At 44.3% G+C, this 21,223-nt stretch overlaps 5 protein-coding genes across 7 annotated transcripts in view; 4 read left to right on the plus strand and 1 right to left on the minus strand.

Moving 5' to 3' along the window:
- The window catches only part of rassf4a (Ras association domain family member 4a), a 19,276-nt gene extending 14,449 nt beyond the window's left edge, over positions 1-4,827 (plus strand). For all 3 annotated transcript variants that reach the window (XM_030379818.1, XM_030379819.1, XM_030379820.1), the window contains exons 6-11: positions 793-983; positions 2,314-2,415; positions 2,512-2,563; positions 2,741-2,862; positions 3,638-3,735; positions 4,381-4,827. In XM_030379818.1, the coding sequence (XP_030235678.1) occupies positions 793-983; positions 2,314-2,415; positions 2,512-2,563; positions 2,741-2,862; positions 3,638-3,735; positions 4,381-4,450 (635 nt within the window). In that variant the 3' untranslated portion in view covers positions 4,451-4,827. The remainder of the gene's footprint in view (positions 1-792; positions 984-2,313; positions 2,416-2,511; positions 2,564-2,740; positions 2,863-3,637; positions 3,736-4,380) is intronic.
- Positions 4,828-5,596: 769 nt separating this feature from the next.
- On the plus strand, positions 5,597-11,351 carry paox (polyamine oxidase). Its single transcript, XM_030379813.1, has 10 exons — positions 5,597-5,890; positions 6,540-6,716; positions 7,355-7,485; positions 7,814-8,001; positions 8,298-8,479; positions 8,611-8,780; positions 8,873-8,958; positions 9,446-9,558; positions 9,770-9,927; positions 10,302-11,351. Exons 1-10 carry the CDS (start codon positions 5,731-5,733, stop codon positions 10,452-10,454), a joined length of 1,518 nt encoding a protein of 505 aa, XP_030235673.1. The 5' UTR covers positions 5,597-5,730; the 3' UTR covers positions 10,455-11,351.
- Positions 11,352-11,508: 157 nt separating this feature from the next.
- Positions 11,509-15,128, plus strand: mtg1 (mitochondrial ribosome-associated GTPase 1). The gene is made up of 11 exons (XM_030379821.1): positions 11,509-11,768; positions 12,152-12,216; positions 12,405-12,509; positions 12,781-12,867; positions 13,035-13,091; positions 13,166-13,256; positions 13,343-13,404; positions 13,768-13,864; positions 14,061-14,142; positions 14,337-14,449; positions 14,795-15,128. Exons 1-11 carry the CDS (start codon positions 11,666-11,668, stop codon positions 14,890-14,892), a joined length of 960 nt encoding a protein of 319 aa, XP_030235681.1. The 5' UTR covers positions 11,509-11,665; the 3' UTR covers positions 14,893-15,128.
- Positions 15,129-15,636: 508 nt separating this feature from the next.
- Positions 15,637-17,207, minus strand: sprn (shadow of prion protein). The gene is made up of 2 exons (XM_030379825.1): positions 17,093-17,207; positions 15,637-16,457 (listed from the first exon to the last, which is right to left on the minus strand). The coding sequence occupies exon 2, from the start codon at positions 16,444-16,446 to the stop codon at positions 15,973-15,975; it is 474 nt and encodes a 157-aa protein (XP_030235685.1). The 5' UTR covers positions 16,447-16,457; positions 17,093-17,207; the 3' UTR covers positions 15,637-15,972.
- Positions 17,208-17,596: 389 nt separating this feature from the next.
- Positions 17,597-20,924, plus strand: echs1 (enoyl CoA hydratase, short chain, 1, mitochondrial). The gene is made up of 8 exons (XM_030379822.1): positions 17,597-17,769; positions 18,485-18,685; positions 18,815-18,942; positions 19,122-19,221; positions 19,326-19,430; positions 19,758-19,877; positions 19,977-20,044; positions 20,324-20,924. Exons 1-8 carry the CDS (start codon positions 17,679-17,681, stop codon positions 20,387-20,389), a joined length of 879 nt encoding a protein of 292 aa, XP_030235682.1. The 5' UTR covers positions 17,597-17,678; the 3' UTR covers positions 20,390-20,924.
- Positions 20,925-21,223: the final 299 nt, after the last annotated feature.

Raw genomic sequence — 21,223 nt, forward strand, 5'->3', positions numbered from 1 at the left:
GAGTCAAAGACACACACATAAACAAACACACACAACAATATACACGGTAGAATTTGGGTATCACAGCCTCAAACGTCTTTCACTTTGCCACAGGGTTGCTGCCTCATGTAAATTTAGCGTAGCTGTATAGCTTAGCTTTAAGATGCCTTATATCAATCAGATCAAACATATTCCATTTGATACCAACAGGTGCTTCTGCTCCATTAATCTGATAGCATTGTCACGGTATTATTAATCATGAACCATTTATGAAGGAAATATGTTTCCTAAAAAGTATGATCCCTTTTTGACTGTGTATCAAGGCGTCTATGTTCCACGAGCATGACGTACTGGTCAGGGTGCTCCAGACTAAATGGACCCTAAGATAAGGTGTACTGCATTCATCCCAGATAGGACATTTGGGATTGATTCCCGATGTAATACTGGATTTGATCCCTAATGCCTGCAGCCTTAACTGTCTGCGTATTTGCACAAAGGGCCAATCCTGCTCTCTAATGACATGAATCTATAAATGAATCATTGTAAGTCACTTATCTGCTTAATGATTAAATAGTAGCAACGGTGGTAAGCTGTAGATACCCCACAGATAGAAGACTCTCAAGAGACAGGTCTTTGATCCGAATGTGCAGAATTACATGTTTGGAAATGATGAAGGTAGAAGGAAGATAAATTAAAAGTCGTAACACAGTAATAAATAACAACACACAGAAACACACAGACTTGAAGACGCTGAATGGCCTCGGGGGTTTAATCCGGGGTGTTTGTCCCCTGCTCCTGCACCCCCTCCACCAGGAGGCGCCAGGAGGGGTCTAGAGGAGGAGGAGGTGCAGGTGGAGGAGGATGCCCCTCAGCTGCTGCGGACGCGGAGCGACGCCTCCTTCATGGAGGTGCTGAGGAGGGTGAAGACGCACAGCAACGCCCGCGACCTGCAGCGCCTCCGCACGCACCGCTTCTCCATCAACGGACACTTCTACAACCACAAGGTTACCCCCGAGCCACGCACGCCGACGCAGGGCCGCTCCTGACCTGATGGGGGCCCTCGGCCACGTCTTCTTAGGGCCCCCCCAGCAACATGCAACTCATCAAACCCCTACCTCAGTTTTCATAAATTCTGTATTTTGTCTGTACCTGTTATGTTGAGCAAAGAATTTAATTAGGGATTGTTCCTTTTTCGAATTCCCCAGCCCTTGTGGCTTAGGTCACCTGGAAGGGGGTTGTGTACGGGGGAATTGTCCCCTATCATCATCTCTGTAGGATTGTTGCACAAAAGCTCAATTGTCACCCATTTTGAGGCTAAGGATCAAGTTCACTGAATAATTGTAACCAAAAAATAAGTTTTTAAGGGGTTTGATGGCTCTGAGTCGTTGCATATATGGCTTATAGCTAGAGACGTGGGTGTGTGTGCATAGATGTGTGTGTGTGTGTGTGTTTTCCTACACACACACACACACACACACACACACACACACACACACACACACACACACACACACACACACACACACACACACACACACACACACACACGACCTGCTGTTGAAGCATTCTTCCAGGCTGGGAGGCAGGTGGCAGGGTGCAGCAGGTTTCCTGTGCGGGTGTGTGTGTCCACTGGGTGGGGGACATCCTAGCTGATGGCTGGGAGGTTCTTAATGCGTTTGTTCCCCGAATGAAGGTGTTAGACAAAGGCTCTTCCCTCACCTTGTACTGACTGTCCTTGTGATTCCTCACACACACAAACACACACACACACACAGACACACACACACACACACACACACACACACACACACACACACACACACACACACACACACACACACACACACACACACACACACACACACACACACACACAAAACGCTTTGCTTGGAACAACCAGGTGTTTCCTTTCCTGAAGCAATTTCCTACATAAACCATGGAGATACTTCAAGTTGTCACTTTGTGGTACATTTTGTTCAATGTTCTCAACTTGCAGCCAAATTGACTGCTTTTTTTGTTTGTGTGTGTGTGTGTTTGTGTGTGTGTGTGTGTGTGTGTGTGTGTGTGTGTGTGTGTGTGTGTGTGTGTGTGTGTGTGTGTGTGTGTGTGTGTGTGTGTGTGTGTGTGTGTGTGTGTGCGTGTATGTGTGTTTTGGTGAGTGCTTGCCCGTGTGTGCGTATGTGTGTGTGTGTGTGTGTGTGTGTGTTTTTATGTGTGTGTGTGTGTGTGTGTGTGTGTGTGTGTGTGTGTGTGTGTGTGTGTGTGTGTGTGTGTGTGTGTGTGTGTGTGTGTGTGTGTGTGTGTGTGTGTGTGTGCGTGTGTCCTCATCCACAGACCTCTGTGTTTACTCCGGCCTACGGCTCAGTGACCAACGTGCGCGTCAACAGCTCCATGACGACCCTCCAGGTGCTGGACCTGCTGCTCCACAAGTTCAGGGTACGATCGCCAGGAGCTTCACACTGTGCTCATCATGCAGAGGAATAACTGACGCTAAAGTATAACCCAAACCTGTTTTCTTCCTTTCCTTTAAAGGTAGAGAATGCATCGGACGACTTTGTCCTCTATATGGTGCATGAGTCTGGTGGTGAGTTTACAAATAACAAATCCTTAAAAAATCATGCATCATTATATTTGTGTTTTAATGTTTATGTGTGTGTGTGTGTGTGTGTGTGTGTGTGTGTGTGTGTGTGTGTGTGTGTGTGTGTGTGTGTGTGTGTGTGTGTGTGTGTGTGTGTGTGTGTGTGCGTGTGCGTGTGTGTAGAGAGGACACAGCTGAGAGATGGGGAGTACCCACTGGTTGCCCGTGTCCTCTATGGACCCTGTGAGAAAGTATCCAGAATATTCATCATGGAGGCTGACCTGGGAGAAGAAGTGACCTACGATGTGAGTCTGGGTATCGCTCTCTCTCTCTCTCTCTCTCTCTCTCTCTCTCTCTCTCTCTCTCTCTCTCTCTCTCTCTCTCTCTCTCGCTCTCGCTCTTATCCGAGCTCTCTCACGCCCTCCTTCACCAGCTCTAGCTTACTCACGCTCTTTCCGTCGCTCTCATCAGCCCAAGTGCCGCTTCCGTGGGTGTTGTGTCGTTATCCCACCTAAATATAGACACATAACAACCGGTGGTTCACTAACAATAGACGTTGGAGTTAATTTTAGGCCGCTGAGGAAAGATCCTGTTTGTGAGGCTCATATAACAATAGGGACGAGACGAGGAGACTGAGGAACAGAAACCTAGCATTGTTGCGAATATGAAACTTTAAACTTTTTACACCTTACCTTCTGTCTTGCATTGTCAAGAATCGTTATTTGCTAATAGTAATAATTTTACTACATTTCACTTCGATGAAATGTAATGTTTTATGGAACAGTTGGTTTTGTAACATATGTCCGGACAAGATAGAGTTATGTTTATCTTGCTTCATAAGGCTATGCTTTATGATAATATGTGCTGTACTGTGGGTTAACTGGTTGAAGGTAGACAGATGCAGTACATTCACAGCTTCTGTAGAATTTCATTTTTGACCTTGTTTGTGCAATTGCTCAGATGAGAGAATGAATAATCTGTGGTCCCTGGTCTAATCTCCAGTGCAATGTCAGATGTGGTTGGCTCAAGCGAGGGGTGCGCTCTCTTGTTCAGACCATAATGCAATGCTCCTCTCCATAGGTGGCCCAGTACATCAAGTTTGAGATCCCCGTTCTCGACAGCTTTGTGGAGAAGCTGAAAGAGGAAGAGGAGCGGGAGATATCGAAACTGACCAAGAAGTACGTTTGAAGGGGGCAGTGACTTCCCCGTGGGCATTGTGACTGAACCCTGATGTCCACAAACAGGCCGCCAGATTTACTTCTTAAACTTCTGTGTCTATCAGGGTCAGAAATGAACAGGGGCTCTGGACTTTATGCCCCTAAAACATAATAACTCCCCTCTATTTGACTGTATTTGTTCAATAGTTGACGTTTAACTGTGTTGAAGGGTAATGATATATAGTGTGATTGAATCGAGAAGCTGAATATTGGTCTTTCATGCAACAGCGAAAAACAAAGGTATTTCCCAACATCTCATCATACATTATTTACCCGGGAAATTAACCATAATGCGCCCGAAACAACTAAATTTCTTGCCTTGCTGTATATTACTGATTTCAGAGCGAACAACAGCGTTTACAGGGTCCTGGTGTAGCAGCTCAATAAGGACATGTGATTTTTGTGGTTAGCTTCAGTTTGTTGGTCGGTTTTTCGACATAGTCCTACGAATCAACCATGAAAGCTGGTATCGCGAGTGACTATTGTAGGTATGCATGACAAGGAGTGACAGTCTCTCTCTCTCTCTCTCTCTCTCTCTCTCTCTCTCTCTCTCTCTCTCTCTCTCTCTCTCTCTCTCTCGCTCTCTGTCTCTCGCTCTCTCTGCAGATACACCGCTCTGAAGTCAAATATCCTGCATCAACTTGAGGACAAGGCTCTCTCCAGTGACACGGTTTAAATTGAGGAGTGCCTCCAGGCTTGCACTGTGGGTGTGTGTGTGTTTGTGTGTGTGTGTGTGTGTGTGTGTGTGTGTGTGTGTGTGTGTGTGTGTGTGTGTGTGTGTGTGTGTGTGTGTGTGTGTGTGTGTGTGTGTGTGTGTGTGTTTGCGTGTGTGTGTGTATGTGCGTGCGTGTATATGCGTGTGTGTGTTTGCGTGAGAGAAAGAGAGACCTTGCAATATTGCTGCTAGTTGACTGCTAAAGAGATCCAACCACGCAAAGGCTGCGATAATTTTTTGAATTTGTAAAATTTAATTCATAGAATACATTTAAGAATGTAAGATTTGTATTCTGTATTTTCCATGTTATTCTGATTAAAAAATCATTTTTCACTATATTATTATAGTCACATTTTGTATGAACCTGTACACAATATTGTACCCTACTAATATCCTACAAAACCTTTTTCTAATGTAACTTCTGTTACTATGTAATAAATACCTGTTGGCCCTGTTTGTTTAGAAGAATTAAATATGATGATGGCAAAAGACGAAAAACAGCTATGCCTCAGGCTTTTCCCACCATGAAAACAAGCTTTATCGTGGTTGCTTCCTGTAGTTCATACACTGGTCCAGTTTGTCATTGTTCGACTGAGTGACCCTGTTTGCCAGCTAGTTCCCATGGAAGCGGTCGATGTTGTTTGTCAGATCTTTCAGGATATTGCAAGATTGCTTTCTGGGTATGGTGGTTCCTTTTTCCCACAGGTTAGGGCCATATAGCCTATGTTCATCAACATCTGGGGAACTGATTTTTGGACCCAAAATGCAGGCAGTCACTACATTTCAATTCTAACACACATAAACTCTCTCTCTCTCTCTCTCTCTCTCTCTCTCTCTCTCTCTCTCTCTCTCTCTCTCTCTCTCTCTCTCTCTCTCTCTCTCTCTCTCTCTCTCTCTCTCTCTCTCTCTCTCTCTCTTTCTCCATCTGTCTTTCTCTCTTTCTCTCTCTCTCTCTTTCCCTCAAACATTCATTCTCTCAAAAACTATCGCTCTCTCTCTCTCACACACACACACACACACACGCACACGCACACGCACACACAAGCACACACGCACACACCACGCGTGTGCGCGCGCAATTAAAAATACCTAATGGCGCCATCTAGTGTCCTAAAGTGTATATTGAAAAAACGGAAGTATTTCAAAGGCGGAACAATGCGTATAACCTTACGTTGGCACAAGATTCGCTACTCAGCCAATCACGTAAATCGACCTGAAGTTTGAGAGACGCGCTGACAATCATGGCGTTGCGACGGGGATTGGACTCACAGATAGTTATAATAGGATCAGGAATATCAGGCATTGCTGCGGCACAGAAACTGGTGAAATATGGATTTCATAACGTGCGAATCCTTGAAGCAACTGCAAGAAGCGGAGGAAGGATCAAGACGGGCAAATTCGGCAAGTTCAACCGCCATACAACAATAGACCTCCCGATAGAGTATATGTGAGGGTCTCTAACCGCTTGACGATCTGAACGAGTTGTCTAGAAGGGAAAGACGTATAGCACCTTATGTGACCCTCAACACCCAACACTGTCCCGAGTTCTCATAAACAAGACTTTTTTTAATATTACCAGGTGCCAATGAATGCAGCTGTTGTGTAGGCTACTGACTAACGTTACTATTGGAAGAGGCAATGGCTTATTTCAAGTGGCATGTGGATCGAAACATTGACGTGAACATTGCATCGCTTGCTGGTTCAACACGTTGAACCATGCAGATCGTCTTTTTTCTACACTCTATTACAGAAATTAACCTCTTCAGAGGTTTTAGTTGGATCGCTTTGTCACGTAATGTACTGTGTGTACTGGGTCCAATATGCTTCAGGGAGATATGCCGGGTTAACGATTAGCAGTTTACAAGCTAGTGTATAGCAAATGTGTATCTTCATGTCATTTTCAATATTACAAGTCACGATAGTATTATTGTTGTCCTGGCTGTCTGTTCTTCTTCTTCTCGTGTTATTGTTGTTTTTCGTGGTCATTGTCAAAGCCATGTCAGATAACACATAAGATAACCCTTTTTACTCCGTACACTCCTGTGTGCAGGTAATAACGTCATCGAGATAGGGGCTAACTGGATTCACGGTCCGTCGGAGGAGAACCCGGTGTTCTGCCTGGCCCGAGATTACGGCCTCCTGGAACCCGAGGCTCTCCTTCCTGAGAACCAGACGGTGGACATCGAAGGACACCCGCCCTGGGTGTCTAACTGGTTCAGCAGTTCAGGTAATGATAAATCTTGTTTCGAGATTTATCGTTTCTTGTAGGACACCACACGACCTAAATGAAATTGGACCTCCTCATCCCTTAAGCCCATTGCCTGGGAACCTGACAGATCTGCAGGCTACTATATGATCTGGCATAAGTGTCTGACCCACTTCCCGAGTCAGACCGATTTCTAGCAGCCCTGGCTGGAGTCTGGGCCAATCACAACCGTTTATCTTATATGGGGCAGGTTTGATAAGATAACCGTACAGAAGAGCAGCCAATGGGATCGACGTTGAGGCATGTTCACAAACAACCAAGATGGCTACTGCTAATATGTCACACTTTTGATGGCTCTCATTGGTTGTAGGTCTAACCAATTGCGTCGAGAGCCTTTTTGGTCTGCAGCCTTGATAAACTCCCATGGAGACCAAAACGACCTGAGAGGTTCCAGGCTAAAACACATTTGAAACTCTTTGCAAGGCTACTCAGGCCCTACATGTCTCTTTATCCCAATGTTCCTCCTCTCTGGCTTTGGCCTGCTTCTCAGACGAGTGAATGACTGTGTGATGCTTGTCTTAACTGTTCTTAAACACAAACTGTGTAACATGTTAGTCATCAATGGTAGCCTTTAACGCTGGCTTTGGGGACCTGTGCAGGTACGAAGCTCAAGACAGAGGACCTGAATCCTGCGCTGGAGCTGTTTGGAGAGATTCTGCAAGAAGCAGGACAGTTTGTGAGCAAGGGAGTGGAAACCCACGCCAGTATGGGGGACTTCATACGCACCGAGGTACCGTCACCCCAAGTTCACGGTGGTTAGAAACGAGGCCCTTCTCTACTACAGCACTCTCCAGTCAGGAACATGGCCACAAATATTATCACTATTACTGACGTTTATTGTCCAGGAAAGAAAGCGGACAGTAAATAGTGTATAGGATGACAAAATACAATGCAGCCAAATGGTATTGGTGCTTCCCTGCATGCAATATAAGACAAAAAATGTACCAACAATGGGATATTACTACAGCTCTTACTCACTACCACTGCGGCCACTAACGCGGTGTGTGTGTGCGTTGGCGTGTGTGTGTGTGTGTGTGTGTATGCGTGCGTGTGTTCAGGCGCGGCTGCGAGCCGAGCAGCAGTGGCAGGCGCTGGCCCCCCGGACGCGGGCCCGGCGGATGTGTCTGATCAGTAACCTGCTGAAGGTGGAGTGCAGCGTCAACGGCAGCCACTCCATGGACCAGGTCAGCCTGGCCGCCTTCGGCCTCTACAAGACGCTCCCCGGGCTGGACTGCACGTTCACTCAGTAAGCACACTGAACCTGCACGCACACGCGCAAGCAGAGACACACACGCATGCCACACACATTTGCGCGCACAAATACAAACAAACACACCCACACGCATGCACGCAAGCACAGACATACAAACATGTACACACACACACACACACACACACTCACCTGCGCACAAGCACAGACCAACACACACACACACACACACTTGTACACGTACGTGCACATGCACACACACAGAGGCCGTGGGGAGGGGATGCCCTGTCTGCGGTCGTCCCCGGTGGTGACCGTGTCTCCCTCCTCCACAGCGGCTACGAGGGCGTAGTGAAACACCTGCTGGCAGAGCTGCCCGGCGGGTCGGTGACCTACCGACGACCGGTGAGCTGCGTGCGCTGGAGTAACACTGGGGGGGGCGACCAGCCGGTCACCGTGGAGACGGAGGACGGAGAGAGGGTCAGCGCTGACCACGTGATCGTCACGGTGCCCCTAGGTGCGCTCTGGTTCTGCACGCGTGCAACACTGACACGCGACTTTGTGGGACTCATAATAACCTCGTTCCTTTTAACAGTGGCTCGGGTCAACTCTCTCTATCCCTCCTCTGCTGTTGTTTGCTTCTACCAGGGTACCTAAAGAGGCACCATGCGACGCTGTTTAGTCCCCCTCTCCCTTTGCACAAGCAGCACTCAGTGCAGAGAATGGGTTTCGGGACCAACAATAAGATCTTTGTGGAGTTTGACTCTCCGTGGTGGGACGCCGACTGTGGGGTCATTCACCTGCTGTGGGAAGACGAGGTACGGCAGCCGATACAAAGCCGGCTATTATTCACGTGCCAATTTGAGCTTCAAACTCAGACCTTGTTGTCTTATTTAACAAACCCTTCCAGGAAGATCTGGTTGATCAAGTAGCAGATGTGAAGAGGTCCTGGATCAAAAAGCTGTTTGGCTTCACCGTGGTCACGCCTGCTGAAAGGTCAGTGGGGAGATGTTTAGCCTCTGTCTAAATGGGAAGTATTGAAACGTGCTTGACTTGTTTCAAATATGGCTGAATAATCAGGTCATACTCCTGAGTCAGGTATTGACACACTAATTACCTCGGTAACATTGCAAAAAGGGACAGATATGGACAGTTTGGATACGATATCATATTCTGTAAATATTGCGACTGTAAATATTGTAATGCTATCGAATACAGTATAGCCCCCTCTGCAGGACAGTACCATTAATGCATCAACTAAGATATAATTGCAGTACTTGGCAACAAAAAAATAATCCTTAATGGCAACTAACATAATCAGACTATTCAAAATAAATTAGCTCCTGGAATAAAACAAAATAATTACTTGGTGGTCGGATTATTTTACATGACTGCCATATGATTGAATGCCTTAATAAGATTAAGATGTGTTTATTTGTGTGCATGTCAACGTGCTGATGGTAAAGTCCACCTCTTCTTCTAGGTACGGCCACGTTCTGTGCGGCTGGATTGCCGGCCACGAGGCCGAGCACATGGAGACACTGACCGAGGAAGAGGTCACGCGTGAAGTCACGCAACTCATCCGCACGTTCACCGGTGAGATTCACACGACCCCCTTCTTACCGGCCTTTACACCACCAGTCGGTCTAAAAGAACAACGACCAACCTATCAAATGCTACAACAACAAAACAACTTGCATTTTTTAAGCATGATGCTAGTTTCCAATCACTGTGTTAACAGCAGTTCAGAGCTGGAGGTTGATTCTGAGGTTCTGAATCGCCTAAATGTTCTTTTGTGTCCTTTTAGGGAACCCCATCGTCACCCCGCGCCGGGTGCTACGCTCCCAGTGGTTCCAGGACCCCTGGACCTGCGGCTCGTACACGTACCCCGGGAGGGGCTGCTCCGCTCAGGACCTGGCCAACCTCATGGAGCCCCTGCCCGCTGAGGGGGCCGCCCAGTCTCCGGTAAGAGACCCTGGCTGGAGGGTGGGCCGGTCAGGTCAGCCAGCTGTGTTTGGCGCTCCCGGGCGTGAGGTTCTCGGGTCAAACCCCGTAGGGTCGCTCTTGAAAATCAGGCTCTTCTGACCGCTGGGCGTGTCCACCTAGATGTATGACGGATAGATGAGCGATGTCCACCACAGTCCACTGGGTCGGCTGGGAGACTGATCTATCCAGCACACATCTAGGGGGACACGCCCACTTGTGATGTCAGAAGAGGAAGATAGATAGACACACTCCTTTAAATAGATAGCGGTGAAGTCCCTCACCAGTTCCACTCCTCAGCTCCTTTGGGGTCCTTAAACCTCCTTGTGGGGGTCTCGTCCCGTCGGTCCCTGAAGCCCTTGCAGGTGCTGTTTGCTGGGGAGGCGACCCACCACTGCTTCTACTCCACGGTCCACGGGGCGCTGCTGTCCGGCTGGCGGGAGGCGGACCGCCTCATCGCTCACTACTGCCCCCCCGGCCCCCCGCAGCCTCGCCGCTCGAAGCTTTAACCGCCTCGTCGCTGGAGGACGGCGCCGGTGTCCTGGGACTCGATCCACATTGGAGGGGGAACGTTGGACAGCGGTCTCTCGACCCCGATGTCAACAAGACGTGACTGAAGTGGATCGAAGAAGTCAACAAATCAAGGGATCATGATTGTTTTTATATTGGTTGATTCTGTGAGGATAGAAATACCAACCATCACGTTTCTGAGATGGATGGACGATAGGGTCAGGCTCTTTCCCGATAGAAAGGGACATCATGGTTGTCTAATTATTATGACTTGTCCATATCAGTACTTTCTCTCAAAGTCTAATGATCTGGGGTCATGCTTGTGGGCCACTGCGGTTATTTGAGGATCGTTAATTTGATCTGATGTCAGCCAATCAGTGGGATGTGCATGAGCAAGAGCCTATGATAGTGAAGGCTCTGAAATAGCAACTAGCACAATCAGTGTGAGTGAGCTAAATAAAGAATGAACAAAAAAAAATAACATCTGTATGTGAACGACAATCCAATTACAGACATTCAGAGTAGAGTAAGATTAAGATTGAAAAACTCACTTTTTGCCTTGTCTGTGATCGATGTATTATTAACTATTAATTTATTGTTTGTGTTTTTTGTGACTGAACTTTTAATTATATGCATTTGTTATAATCAAATATTTTTACAATGTTAATTCCCTAATCCATATTATTAAAAAAAGATTTATTCTGGTGCAGCATTTCTATTCAGTCATTTTATTTCCTTTCATTTCTAAGCAGAATTGTATTTATATTGAGGAAATAATTTCATTAGAAATGATGATGTTGTTGAGAATTAACTATGTTGTAATTGTATAGTCCAATCAAGTTATGGGTTAATGTAAACTTGCAATTTACAATAAATGTTTTATTAATCAAGCAATACACTGACGCAAAACACAAAGGAGTATATTTAGCAATATTGCAGAGTACTTTTGAGAAACGAAAGCAAGGAAGTAGCAACTTTAGGAAACTTCTAACCTCCTTAACAGTCACCCGGGTTCCCACGCCTCACCAGCAGAGGGCGCTAAGTACTGTGAAGTTGATTGTCACTACCAGTGGGAGGGAGGAGCGTGACGGCTTGGTCGGCATGTAAACAGTGCAAAGTGTAATCTCCTGTCTTTAGTATTGCATAGGTCTATTTATCAGGTCATTCATATGCATGTTCATAAATCCGTTTCCATAGGCAAGAGAAAAGCATGAAACTGTATCATGCTCTTCGTAATGCCGCGTCATTCCGGACGTTTTTTGACTTTGGTGAGCGTGATGTGGCCCATTGGTTTCCAGGACACATGGCAAAAGGTTCAGTAATGTTTCCAATTTGAGCTTTATTCATTCTTTTTTTTCATATCAATAACATTACCTCAGAAATAGAACCTTCTTCTATCAATATAAACCTTTTTTGGCCTCGTCTGATGTTTGCAGTGTTCCATGCTTATATGTTGCAGTTTGACACCCTGTGTTGACCCAAACACTCAAGGTTGTTTCATGTTGCTACATCTTTGACAATGTCGTGACAATCAGGCATGTCTTTCTATGGTCTGCCCTGCCCCCAAATCTGGAATTGACACTTATATATTATACATACATATTTTCTATGTTCGTCCCCCTAATCCTATTCCCTCATTGATCACTAAAATGTTTGTAAATTGTTCATTGGTCAATATTTATTTCCCAAATGTCAGGACTCAAGCAGATGAGAGCCACCATGAAGAATGTGGACTGCATTATAGAAATCCATGATGCCAGAATATCCTTTTGTATGAGCTGTAGAATTGACCTCTTATTATTAAATTAACAGCGTTGTTCAACGCTAAAGTTGAAAAATAAGTACTCAAAATCAGGGCTAGCATTGAAAAGGCCTTTGGGCATTCCTAAGATGCACAGAATGACTGAATGATTGTTTCACTATGTGCCATCTTTCTTTAACGTTGACACATCCCGTTCTCTGGAAGAAACCCTCTCTTCCAGGAGAGTCTTGATGTGAGGCCACACCTGCTTGTTCTCAACAAGGTGGATTTGGCTGACCTATCCACTAAACAGGTACTCAACACAGCAGCTAAACTCAATTCCTCTCCACTAGGGAACGGGCTGACCCTTGGTGACTCACTAATCTGAAAACTCACCTTTATATTTCTGATTCCTTTAGCTAACTGCATAAGCGACAAGCTTATGCAGTGCTTAGAATTGTAAATCCCATTTTTATTGAATGCTTTGATTTTTGGCAGTTAAATGACTAAATGTAAAGAAAGAAGGGCATTTAATAACATAAATAAAGGCAGAGATACAGATATATGTAACGTCTGCTGTTCAGAGGATGGTGAAGGAGCTGGAGAGGAGCGGGGTGAAGAACATTCTCTTCACCGACAGCCTCAAACAGAGAGACGACAACATCAAAAAGGTCAGGGTTGAAAAGGCTGGGTTTTGAAACGAGCATGCTTGGAAGAATTCTGCATATTTTAGTAAAACTGACATAACATGTATTGTGATCTGATGACGGTCGGAGTGTGAAAAATTTATATGACGTTAAGCTAATGTGAGAATCCTTCTGCTGTTTGTCTGCTGTAGCTGGTTCCCATGGTGACAGAGATGATTAACAACAAACCACGCTTTAACCGCGAGGAGGTATGTTCCTTCTCTTTTATTTAAACCTGGAGCCACAAATAAGCACACTGATTAATATGTAATTAAACTTTCAGAGCACAAGTTACTGCCTGATGGTGATTGGGGTTCCCAACGTTGGAAAGTCGTCGCTCATTAACGCATTAAGGAGAACATATTTGAAAAAAGGTATTACTTTGGTTTTAAGTAATTAATGTATGTCTTGTGCATCAGGCATTGTCTAAGGAATCATGTTTACATTCTTTGTTCTTCAGGTCGTGCATCTCGGGTGGGAGGGGAGCCGGGTATAACCAAAGCCGTCCTGACCAGAATTCAGGTTTGTCCGATATACGATGGTATTGTATCAATGTAAACCATATTGTACCTGCATGTACAACATACAATGCAACCTCAATAGGACCTCATTCTAAATAGACAGCGAGTAGTGATTTGGACCCGATTTGAAATTCAGTGGTTCTGATGGACTTAGGTGAAGTAAGGCCAAACATTTGCCTGACAGAAGATGAAGCATGCATGTACCAAGTATGTTTGAGTATTAACAGCATTCGCATCGTAAGGCCTCAGATGGGGAAGAAGGAAACCCAAAACACATCAGAGAGATCGTGTAGTTAAACACGGCGTGGATGGGGCTGCACCCAAGCTTTCTGCCATCGTTTAACTTTCCCGGCTCTACTGTCAGGTGTGTGACCGACCCATCATGCACCTGTTGGACACGCCAGGAGTCCTGCCTCCTAAGATCGAGAGCGTTGAGACTGGTTTGAAGCTTGCTTTGTGTGGTAAGCTACAGCACATGTGTGGTGGAGATTTTTGTACTAAAATATTTTGCAAGAATATAAAATATTATAAATTTACATTATTATTTTGATTGGTGAATTCATTTTTGTTTTAACCCTAGCTCATTCTATCCAACACTAACCCCAATAAATGTTACAATATTTCTTGTCTTGAGCGTAAACTTATTTCTCCCCATAGGAACTATATTAGATCATTTAGTTGGCGAAGATGTCATGGCAGACTACTTACTGTATTCTTTGAATAGGCTTCAGAAATTTAGGTAAGAACTTTCCTTTCGCATCGTCCTACATTTTTACTATTTTTATAGTTATATTTTTCTCTTTATGTTTCTCTAATGTGTGTGTGTGTGTGTGTGTGTGTGTGTGTGTGTGTGTGTGTGTGTGTGTGTGTGTGTGTGTGTGTGTGTGTGTGTGTGTGTGTGTGTGTGTGTGTGTGTGTCTGTGGCACTCATAGTTACGTGGAGAGATATGGACTTGGGGATCCCAGTGATAATATTGAACATGTTCTCAAGGGTATTGCTGTTAAGCTAGGCAAGACTCAACGGGTTAAAGCCATCACCGGAATTGGTAAGGAACAATATATAATATCTTGTTAAAAAGAGTAAAGTTCTACTGCCTTCTAAAAGACATCTGAAAATCCCATTTCAAAATCAATTAGATATTGAAGCCTACGATAACTAAAATGGTTTACATACTCTTGACAAACCGTCCCATTGACATGAGTTATTAATGGGGATCCTTGAAAATACAACTAGCAATTCCCATCCAACACTAGGACTACAAGTATGATACTGATTTGAAAAGGAATATTACCATCAAGTAAGGTTATTTTTGCTTTGTGAAGGAAACGTCTACTGGTTGAGGTGCAGAAACTCCCTCCATTGTTCTGTTGATCCTCGCGTCTCTCCATAGGAAACATCACCGTCAGGATTCCAAACTACACGGCCGCGGCCTACGACTTCATCAGGGCCTTCCGGAGAGGAGAGCTGGGCCAGGTGCTGCTGGACTGACCCACTTCCAAAAATAAAAAAACTTCTGGAGACTTTTTTCAAAGTCCTTTCCCCCTGCAAGCACTTAAAGTCCCATCTTTCTCAAAGGGGTAGTTTGGTTGCTCCCTATGGGAATGCATGAAGTCCACTCTGGGTAAAGGACATGCGACTGACTCGGTTGAAACAAACGTGTTGTTGTTTTTTTAATAGCATATAGACAAATTGATAATAAAATCTTCATATAAATGTGTACATCATCTTTGCGTTGTGTATTTTTTATTATTATAATTTTTCCTAATACCACACATTGTAGGATACATATAAGAAACAGTCTGGTGCTCTGGCTTGATTAACTGCCATAGACGCTGCATTTTGGCCCAATGCTCAAACACAAAGGCGATAGCCATTTGTGGTTTGGCTTCAACACTTTCCTTTCCTAAATCTACTGTCCTTGTCTGATAATTTGAGATCTAAGCATGGTGAGCTCAATTGAAGTTAGAAATATCAACTTAATAAAACAATCTTATTAATGAACAAAGCATCATTGCATAATCATAGATATAAGGTATAAGGATGGTGACGGGTTTCACAGATATCTATATTAGAAATAACTACTCTTAATCTACTTTCTAATGCAATGAAGTCGGGTACAAATTGTTCTCCACAGTGTAGCATAACTTAATTCCGATATAGTTGTGAGGTTGTAAATGGCCTAAGAGGACATATAAAAAAACAAGCTGTTGAATAGAATAATTTGTGAAAAAGTCGGAACAAAACGGCTGCAAGAGGCCGACCGATAATGAACTCAGTGACCAATTAAGGGGTCATTCAGTTTTTTGGGAGAAAAAAATTGGGAGATGTTTGGGAGAAAAAAAATGTCAAGAGTTGACAAGGAACAATTCAGATCCTGTGAACCTAATTTTCGAAAGAGTCGATGTTAATGTTATGGGGGCTCAATGTTTTGCCAATTAGATTGCATACATTTAAAAGTCTGTGTCACTGTGCGTAGCCTCCTCAGGATGCACAATGCGCATGTCCACAGTGCTGGCCAGGTGTCCAATGTGTACAGGGAAGCAGGAAAACTAACCAGAAACAGAGTGTTTAATAAAATATACTGTCCATAATCGCTCCATATGCTGGAGAGAATGTAGCAATGATAATAGAAACAACTTGGGTGAGCGATGACACATTTTGGGTTGATCGTGACATCAGAGCGTCAAAATAATTGGTGTTGTTGTTGTTGTTGTAATAATCCAAATCTTCCTCCGAGCTGCCCGCCTTGGTACGGCGGTAGGCGGACGCGTACCAGCCGTCCGCCGTTAACGCAACCGCCACCGCCGCGCCGGCTGCCGCTGCTGCCGCGACGCGCACCGGAGACGAGCGTCCCGTGGACCTGTAACGAGAGCGCGTCCCGGCGCCGTTATATTTTCCCGCGTTTGAGCTGCGCGAGGAGGTGCCTCGCGAGGAGCCCCTGGAGCCACCGCGACCTCCTTTGCACAGCACGGGCTCGCACAGCAACATGGAGAGGAGGAGACACGTCCAGCAGGACGCCCACAGCTGGTTCATCATCTTCATCGCGGAAAATCCTGTTATCGCAAATGAGACGAGACATGCCGTTCTGTCACTGTTCAATACAATGGGTTGGGATATGCAAAAGCCTATTATCCCTTTATGACACCCACGTATGTACTTGATAAATCGGCCTAGAATAAACATTAAATAGGCCCTACAATAAATACAAAAATACATTCAGAGGATTGAGAGGATGAACACCTTAAAGTACATTTCTGAATGGGATGTAGGCCTGTAGCCTACCCTACATAGATAAATAGGCACTAGGCCTATATTTCTCTGTTAAATTAATTCTGTGTTTCAGCTCGAACAGGGTTTCAATTCCTAATATGAGGAGCCTTATATAGCCTACTATTCAATCTTTGAATCGTTTGTGCCATTATGGGGCAGGCTGGTGCCGCAGGACATAAATTAGCCCCTTCGATTGTATCTTATAGTCTAGAAAAATCCACGTCTCGGTGATATAAAAAACATAATGTTCAGAGCAATCAGTCTTCTGTCCTCAACAAGGGGATGCATGTTCGTTCCAATGCATGCATCGTTTTACAAATTAGCTCACCATACCATAGACTATTCATCAACACCAATGATCAACACAGCAATCATATTATAAGCCTATCATATATCAAAACAACTAGGTGTTCCTCACCTTTATCCGATCCTCTTTTGATATGTATGGGGACGGAACAGATGAAATAGGGTGATCTAAAAGCGCGCTCACACGGATGCTTTCTTGAGCGCGCTGCGCGCCCCCTCGTATAGTCGATCCTTAAGACCACTCGTGTGTTAAAAATGCTACAACGTGATCTGGGTGGGGAGGGGAAATCAGGGCAGGGATCATGTAAAATAAATTAATATGCCAAATTTCGGTTTGGCACATCAACTTAGAATTAACGTAAGGAACGCCACCCCTGGTCCAACGTGTTTCACGCCAAAATAATGTTTGGTTTAGGCCTGTTCAGCAATTTTGTTATCTTTACCTACATTTATGTTGGTAAGCAGTACATAAGGCTAAGCATATATTTGTTTTTAAAGGTAAAGTGTATTTTTTTATAGGTGTCATACATAGATTGTTCTGTGTGTGATTTGGTCAGGTGTCCACTGGCAAGGGTGCAATTTCTGTGGAATGCAGGAGGTGGCGGTAGTGAGTCTCTGGAGCTGGAACCTGCCATCTAATATATCCAAACGAAGAAGCCCCCAACAACGCAAGTTCATTCCATCTCGTCCTTGCAACCATGGCGTTGTTGTGCCGTTCTGCTGCTTTGCTCTGCAAGTCTTCTAGGGCAGCCCCGCTTGCTGTCTCTGCTGCACACAAATACACCACAGGTATGTGGTGTGGGTGTGTGTGTGTACAATCTCATTGCTTCTGTTGATGTGTGCATGTAATGTCTTTTGAGAAAATATGCGTCATGATTGTGCGACGCGTCAATAAGATTAACCAGCAAATAACCTACACGTTTAATTAATAAATGTATATTTGTTTATTCGCGCAGTCATCGGTTATTCCACTTTGTTGTTTAACTAAGTCGACATGATCACTGAGAGATGCTCTCTGTTACAATATTTTGGAAACGACACACTAGAAGTGCTGCACTCAGTTGGCCTTTACCCCACAAGCCATACTTACCAGAATACACGTTTTTCTTTTCTCCTATCGCATTCTTATTGCGCGCTGTTTCTTTGAATAATTAACTTTGACGTTGTTAAAGTTGGACTTCAATAAGTCGTCAAGGCTATCCTAAGGGTCTAAGGGAGAGGTCAATCTGAGCAAAGCAGTTGATTTGGCCACCTGACTATTTTTTTTCACCTGACAGCCACATCTGGAAATGAGAGTGCAGTTTTGTTCGGATCCCAATATACTACAACAACCAGTTACTGTAACAAAATACAGCTGTCGTCGACAACAACAACTACAACAAATCTGGCAGTTCTAATCAAATATGTCCCACACCATGAAGGTCTTTTGGTATATGTGTGTGTAAGCGTTTCTGAATTAAAAAGCCTCAATTGTTTCCGTGGTGTTGTTTTTTGGTTGACACAGGGGGTGTTACGTATGACTACATTGTGGTGGAAAAGCGTGGCGAGAAACAGAACGTCGGTTTCATCCAACTGAACCGACCCAAGGTCCTTAACGCTCTGTGTGACGGCCTCATGCTGGAGGTCGGGAAGGCTCTCGATGCCTTCGAAGCCGACAAAGACATCGGGGCTGTTGTCATCACCGGCAGCGACAGAGCCTTTGCTGGTGAGGATGGATTGTAGTGGAGCCTTCTGCACGCCAGTCTACAGTCTTGTTGAAAACATTCTGAACTTGAGAATGTTCGACTAAGATGAGGACCTTTATAACTATGTATTTGTGTGTATTTTTTTCCAGCGGGGGCAGACATTAAGGAGATGCAGAACAGGACCTTCCAGGAGTGTTATGGTGGTAACTTCCTGGCCCACTGGAACAGAGTGTCTATGTCCAAGAAGCCTGTGATCGCTGCCGTCAATGGATTTGCTGTGAGCAATTTCTTAAAATATAAAGTCCAGTTATTCTTTAGTAAATGTATGCATGTATTCAGATAAGACAGTATTTAATTTATACTTGACAGGAAATGTATTTATTATTTTGAATGTCCATCGTCACCGATAATCATGAAATAATAATAAAAATATATACGTTTCTTTATTTTTGCTAGCTGGGAGGAGGCTGTGAGCTGGCTATGATGTGTGACATCATCTATGCCGGGGAGAAGGCTCATTTCGGACAACCTGAGATCCTGTTGGGAACCATTCCCGGTATTAATATAAATACCATCTTTCCCCTGTTGTCTATGTATCAGTCTTGGCGTTAATGAGTGCCCATCCAGGTGTTGCTTCATCCAGCCTGTGTTGACCTGCAGGTGCGGGGGGTACCCAGCGACTGACCCGCGCGGTGGGCAAGTCCCTGGCGATGGAGATGGTGCTCACCGGAGACCGGATCAACGCTCAGGAAGCCAAGCAGGCGGGTAGGGGAGGCCTTGGATTGGGCGGACCGTGGCGCTCCAGACAGACACAGACATTACAATGCACACGGCCAAAATACAGGATTTAATTTAAAAAAATACTTAAGAGTGGTTTATCTCAAAATGTTGACGGTATTGTAATATTTATTTGACTCGTAGTTAAATTATACTCAACCCTGAGTTACTACCAAGATGAGATTTTGGAATTTTGGGTGTCACAGTAAAAGTACGAGCAGTAATAAATATTGAATGGTTATATTTTTTTATTGAACATTCTCAATATACATCTACATCTTAAACATAATCTATCGTATTATGTTTTGTATTCAGGCCTGGTGAGTAAGGTTTGCCCAGTGGATCAACTGGTCCCAGAAGCGATCAAGTGTGGGGAGAAAATTGCAGCCAATTCCAAGCTAGTCTCTGCTATGGCCAAGGAGGCCGTCAACGCTGGTGGGTGGAATCACTCCGGAGCTCACCGTCAAACAAACTAAAAAACAACATTTAAATGAGTACAGAAGTTTGAAATGTTGTTTATTTTTGTGGTTGCAGCCTATGAACTGACACTGGCTGAGGGCAATCGTTTGGAGAAGAGGCTGTTCCACTCCACCTTTGCTACGGTTAGTATACAGATACAATAAAAACCTTCTAAAGGTGAAGACACTTTATTGTAGAACCTAAAGCAGTTCGATTATTTAATTAATTGTATTTACGCTAAAAGAATCTTGGACTTTTTTGGTTATATCATCATTCTTGAATGTATTTATTGCAAGTGGCTTTAGAAAAAGCGTCAGCTAAATAATTGTATTTTAATGTGATGGGTTTGGTTTGAGAGGTTACTAGCTTGTTAGTGATACGGTTTAGGTTTTGACGGTTTACATCTGTTCTTGTCCTTCCAGGAGGATCGTAAGGAGGGCATGACTGCTTTTGTTGAGAAAAGAAAAGCGGACTTCCAGGATAAGTAGAGACACAGACTTCTCAGTGAGAACACAGTCAACAGGTCAACGTTTCTGAGAGAAAGGGCGTCACTTCCGACTGTGTAATCCGAAGGGATGCATACAAATCCGGATTTGGTACTGGATGCACAAGACCTGTTCTTACTGAATAGAGATTGTGTTCACAATGTTAACCTGTAATATTGCTGCGGCGCTCACTCCCTTCCAGTAATGAAACATCGGACATAGGCCCTACTAACTAAATACCGACTTTGCCTTCTAATTTAAACACTGATGTAAACAACCATATATTATAAGTGATTCTTTGTTTTTGGGGGGGCATTTTCCTCTGTAGATCTTGCAAATAAATAACTATTTTGGATTTGTTGTTTCCAGGCAGGATTTTATTTAAAATGAATGAATGATAGTTGATTTGAGATTATAAATCAATTTTTAGGCGATAATGTTGTGATAATGCGATAATGCGTTAATTGGTTAAGTACCGAAGACTACCAAGTGTATTGCTGCAACACCAAGAAAATAAACGGATCAGTATCACGTTCAACGTGAAGAGTCTTTCTATCTATAACATTTCACGCTATAAGACTATATTAACGTTTCACTTAATACATTGATATTAAGTGAAACGTTTTACAATGTAATCGGGGTACACGCATTGTGAAGTCCAATAAGGAATTTCATAAAAGTTCTCCTGGCCACTCCAATTAGCGTGAACAATAACATTACCAAGTCAAAGCGAGTGGATGGATGTTGTTGACGCTTCCAGAACAGAAAAGACAAATTAGACAAACATGAAAGAAGGGCATTATGTCACACTTTTTTCCTCAAAGAAGGGCGAGTTAA

Source organism: Gadus morhua, chromosome 15, assembly GCF_902167405.1.
Source record: "Gadus morhua chromosome 15, gadMor3.0, whole genome shotgun sequence".
Classification (NCBI taxonomy): domain Eukaryota; kingdom Metazoa; phylum Chordata; class Actinopteri; order Gadiformes; family Gadidae; genus Gadus; species Gadus morhua.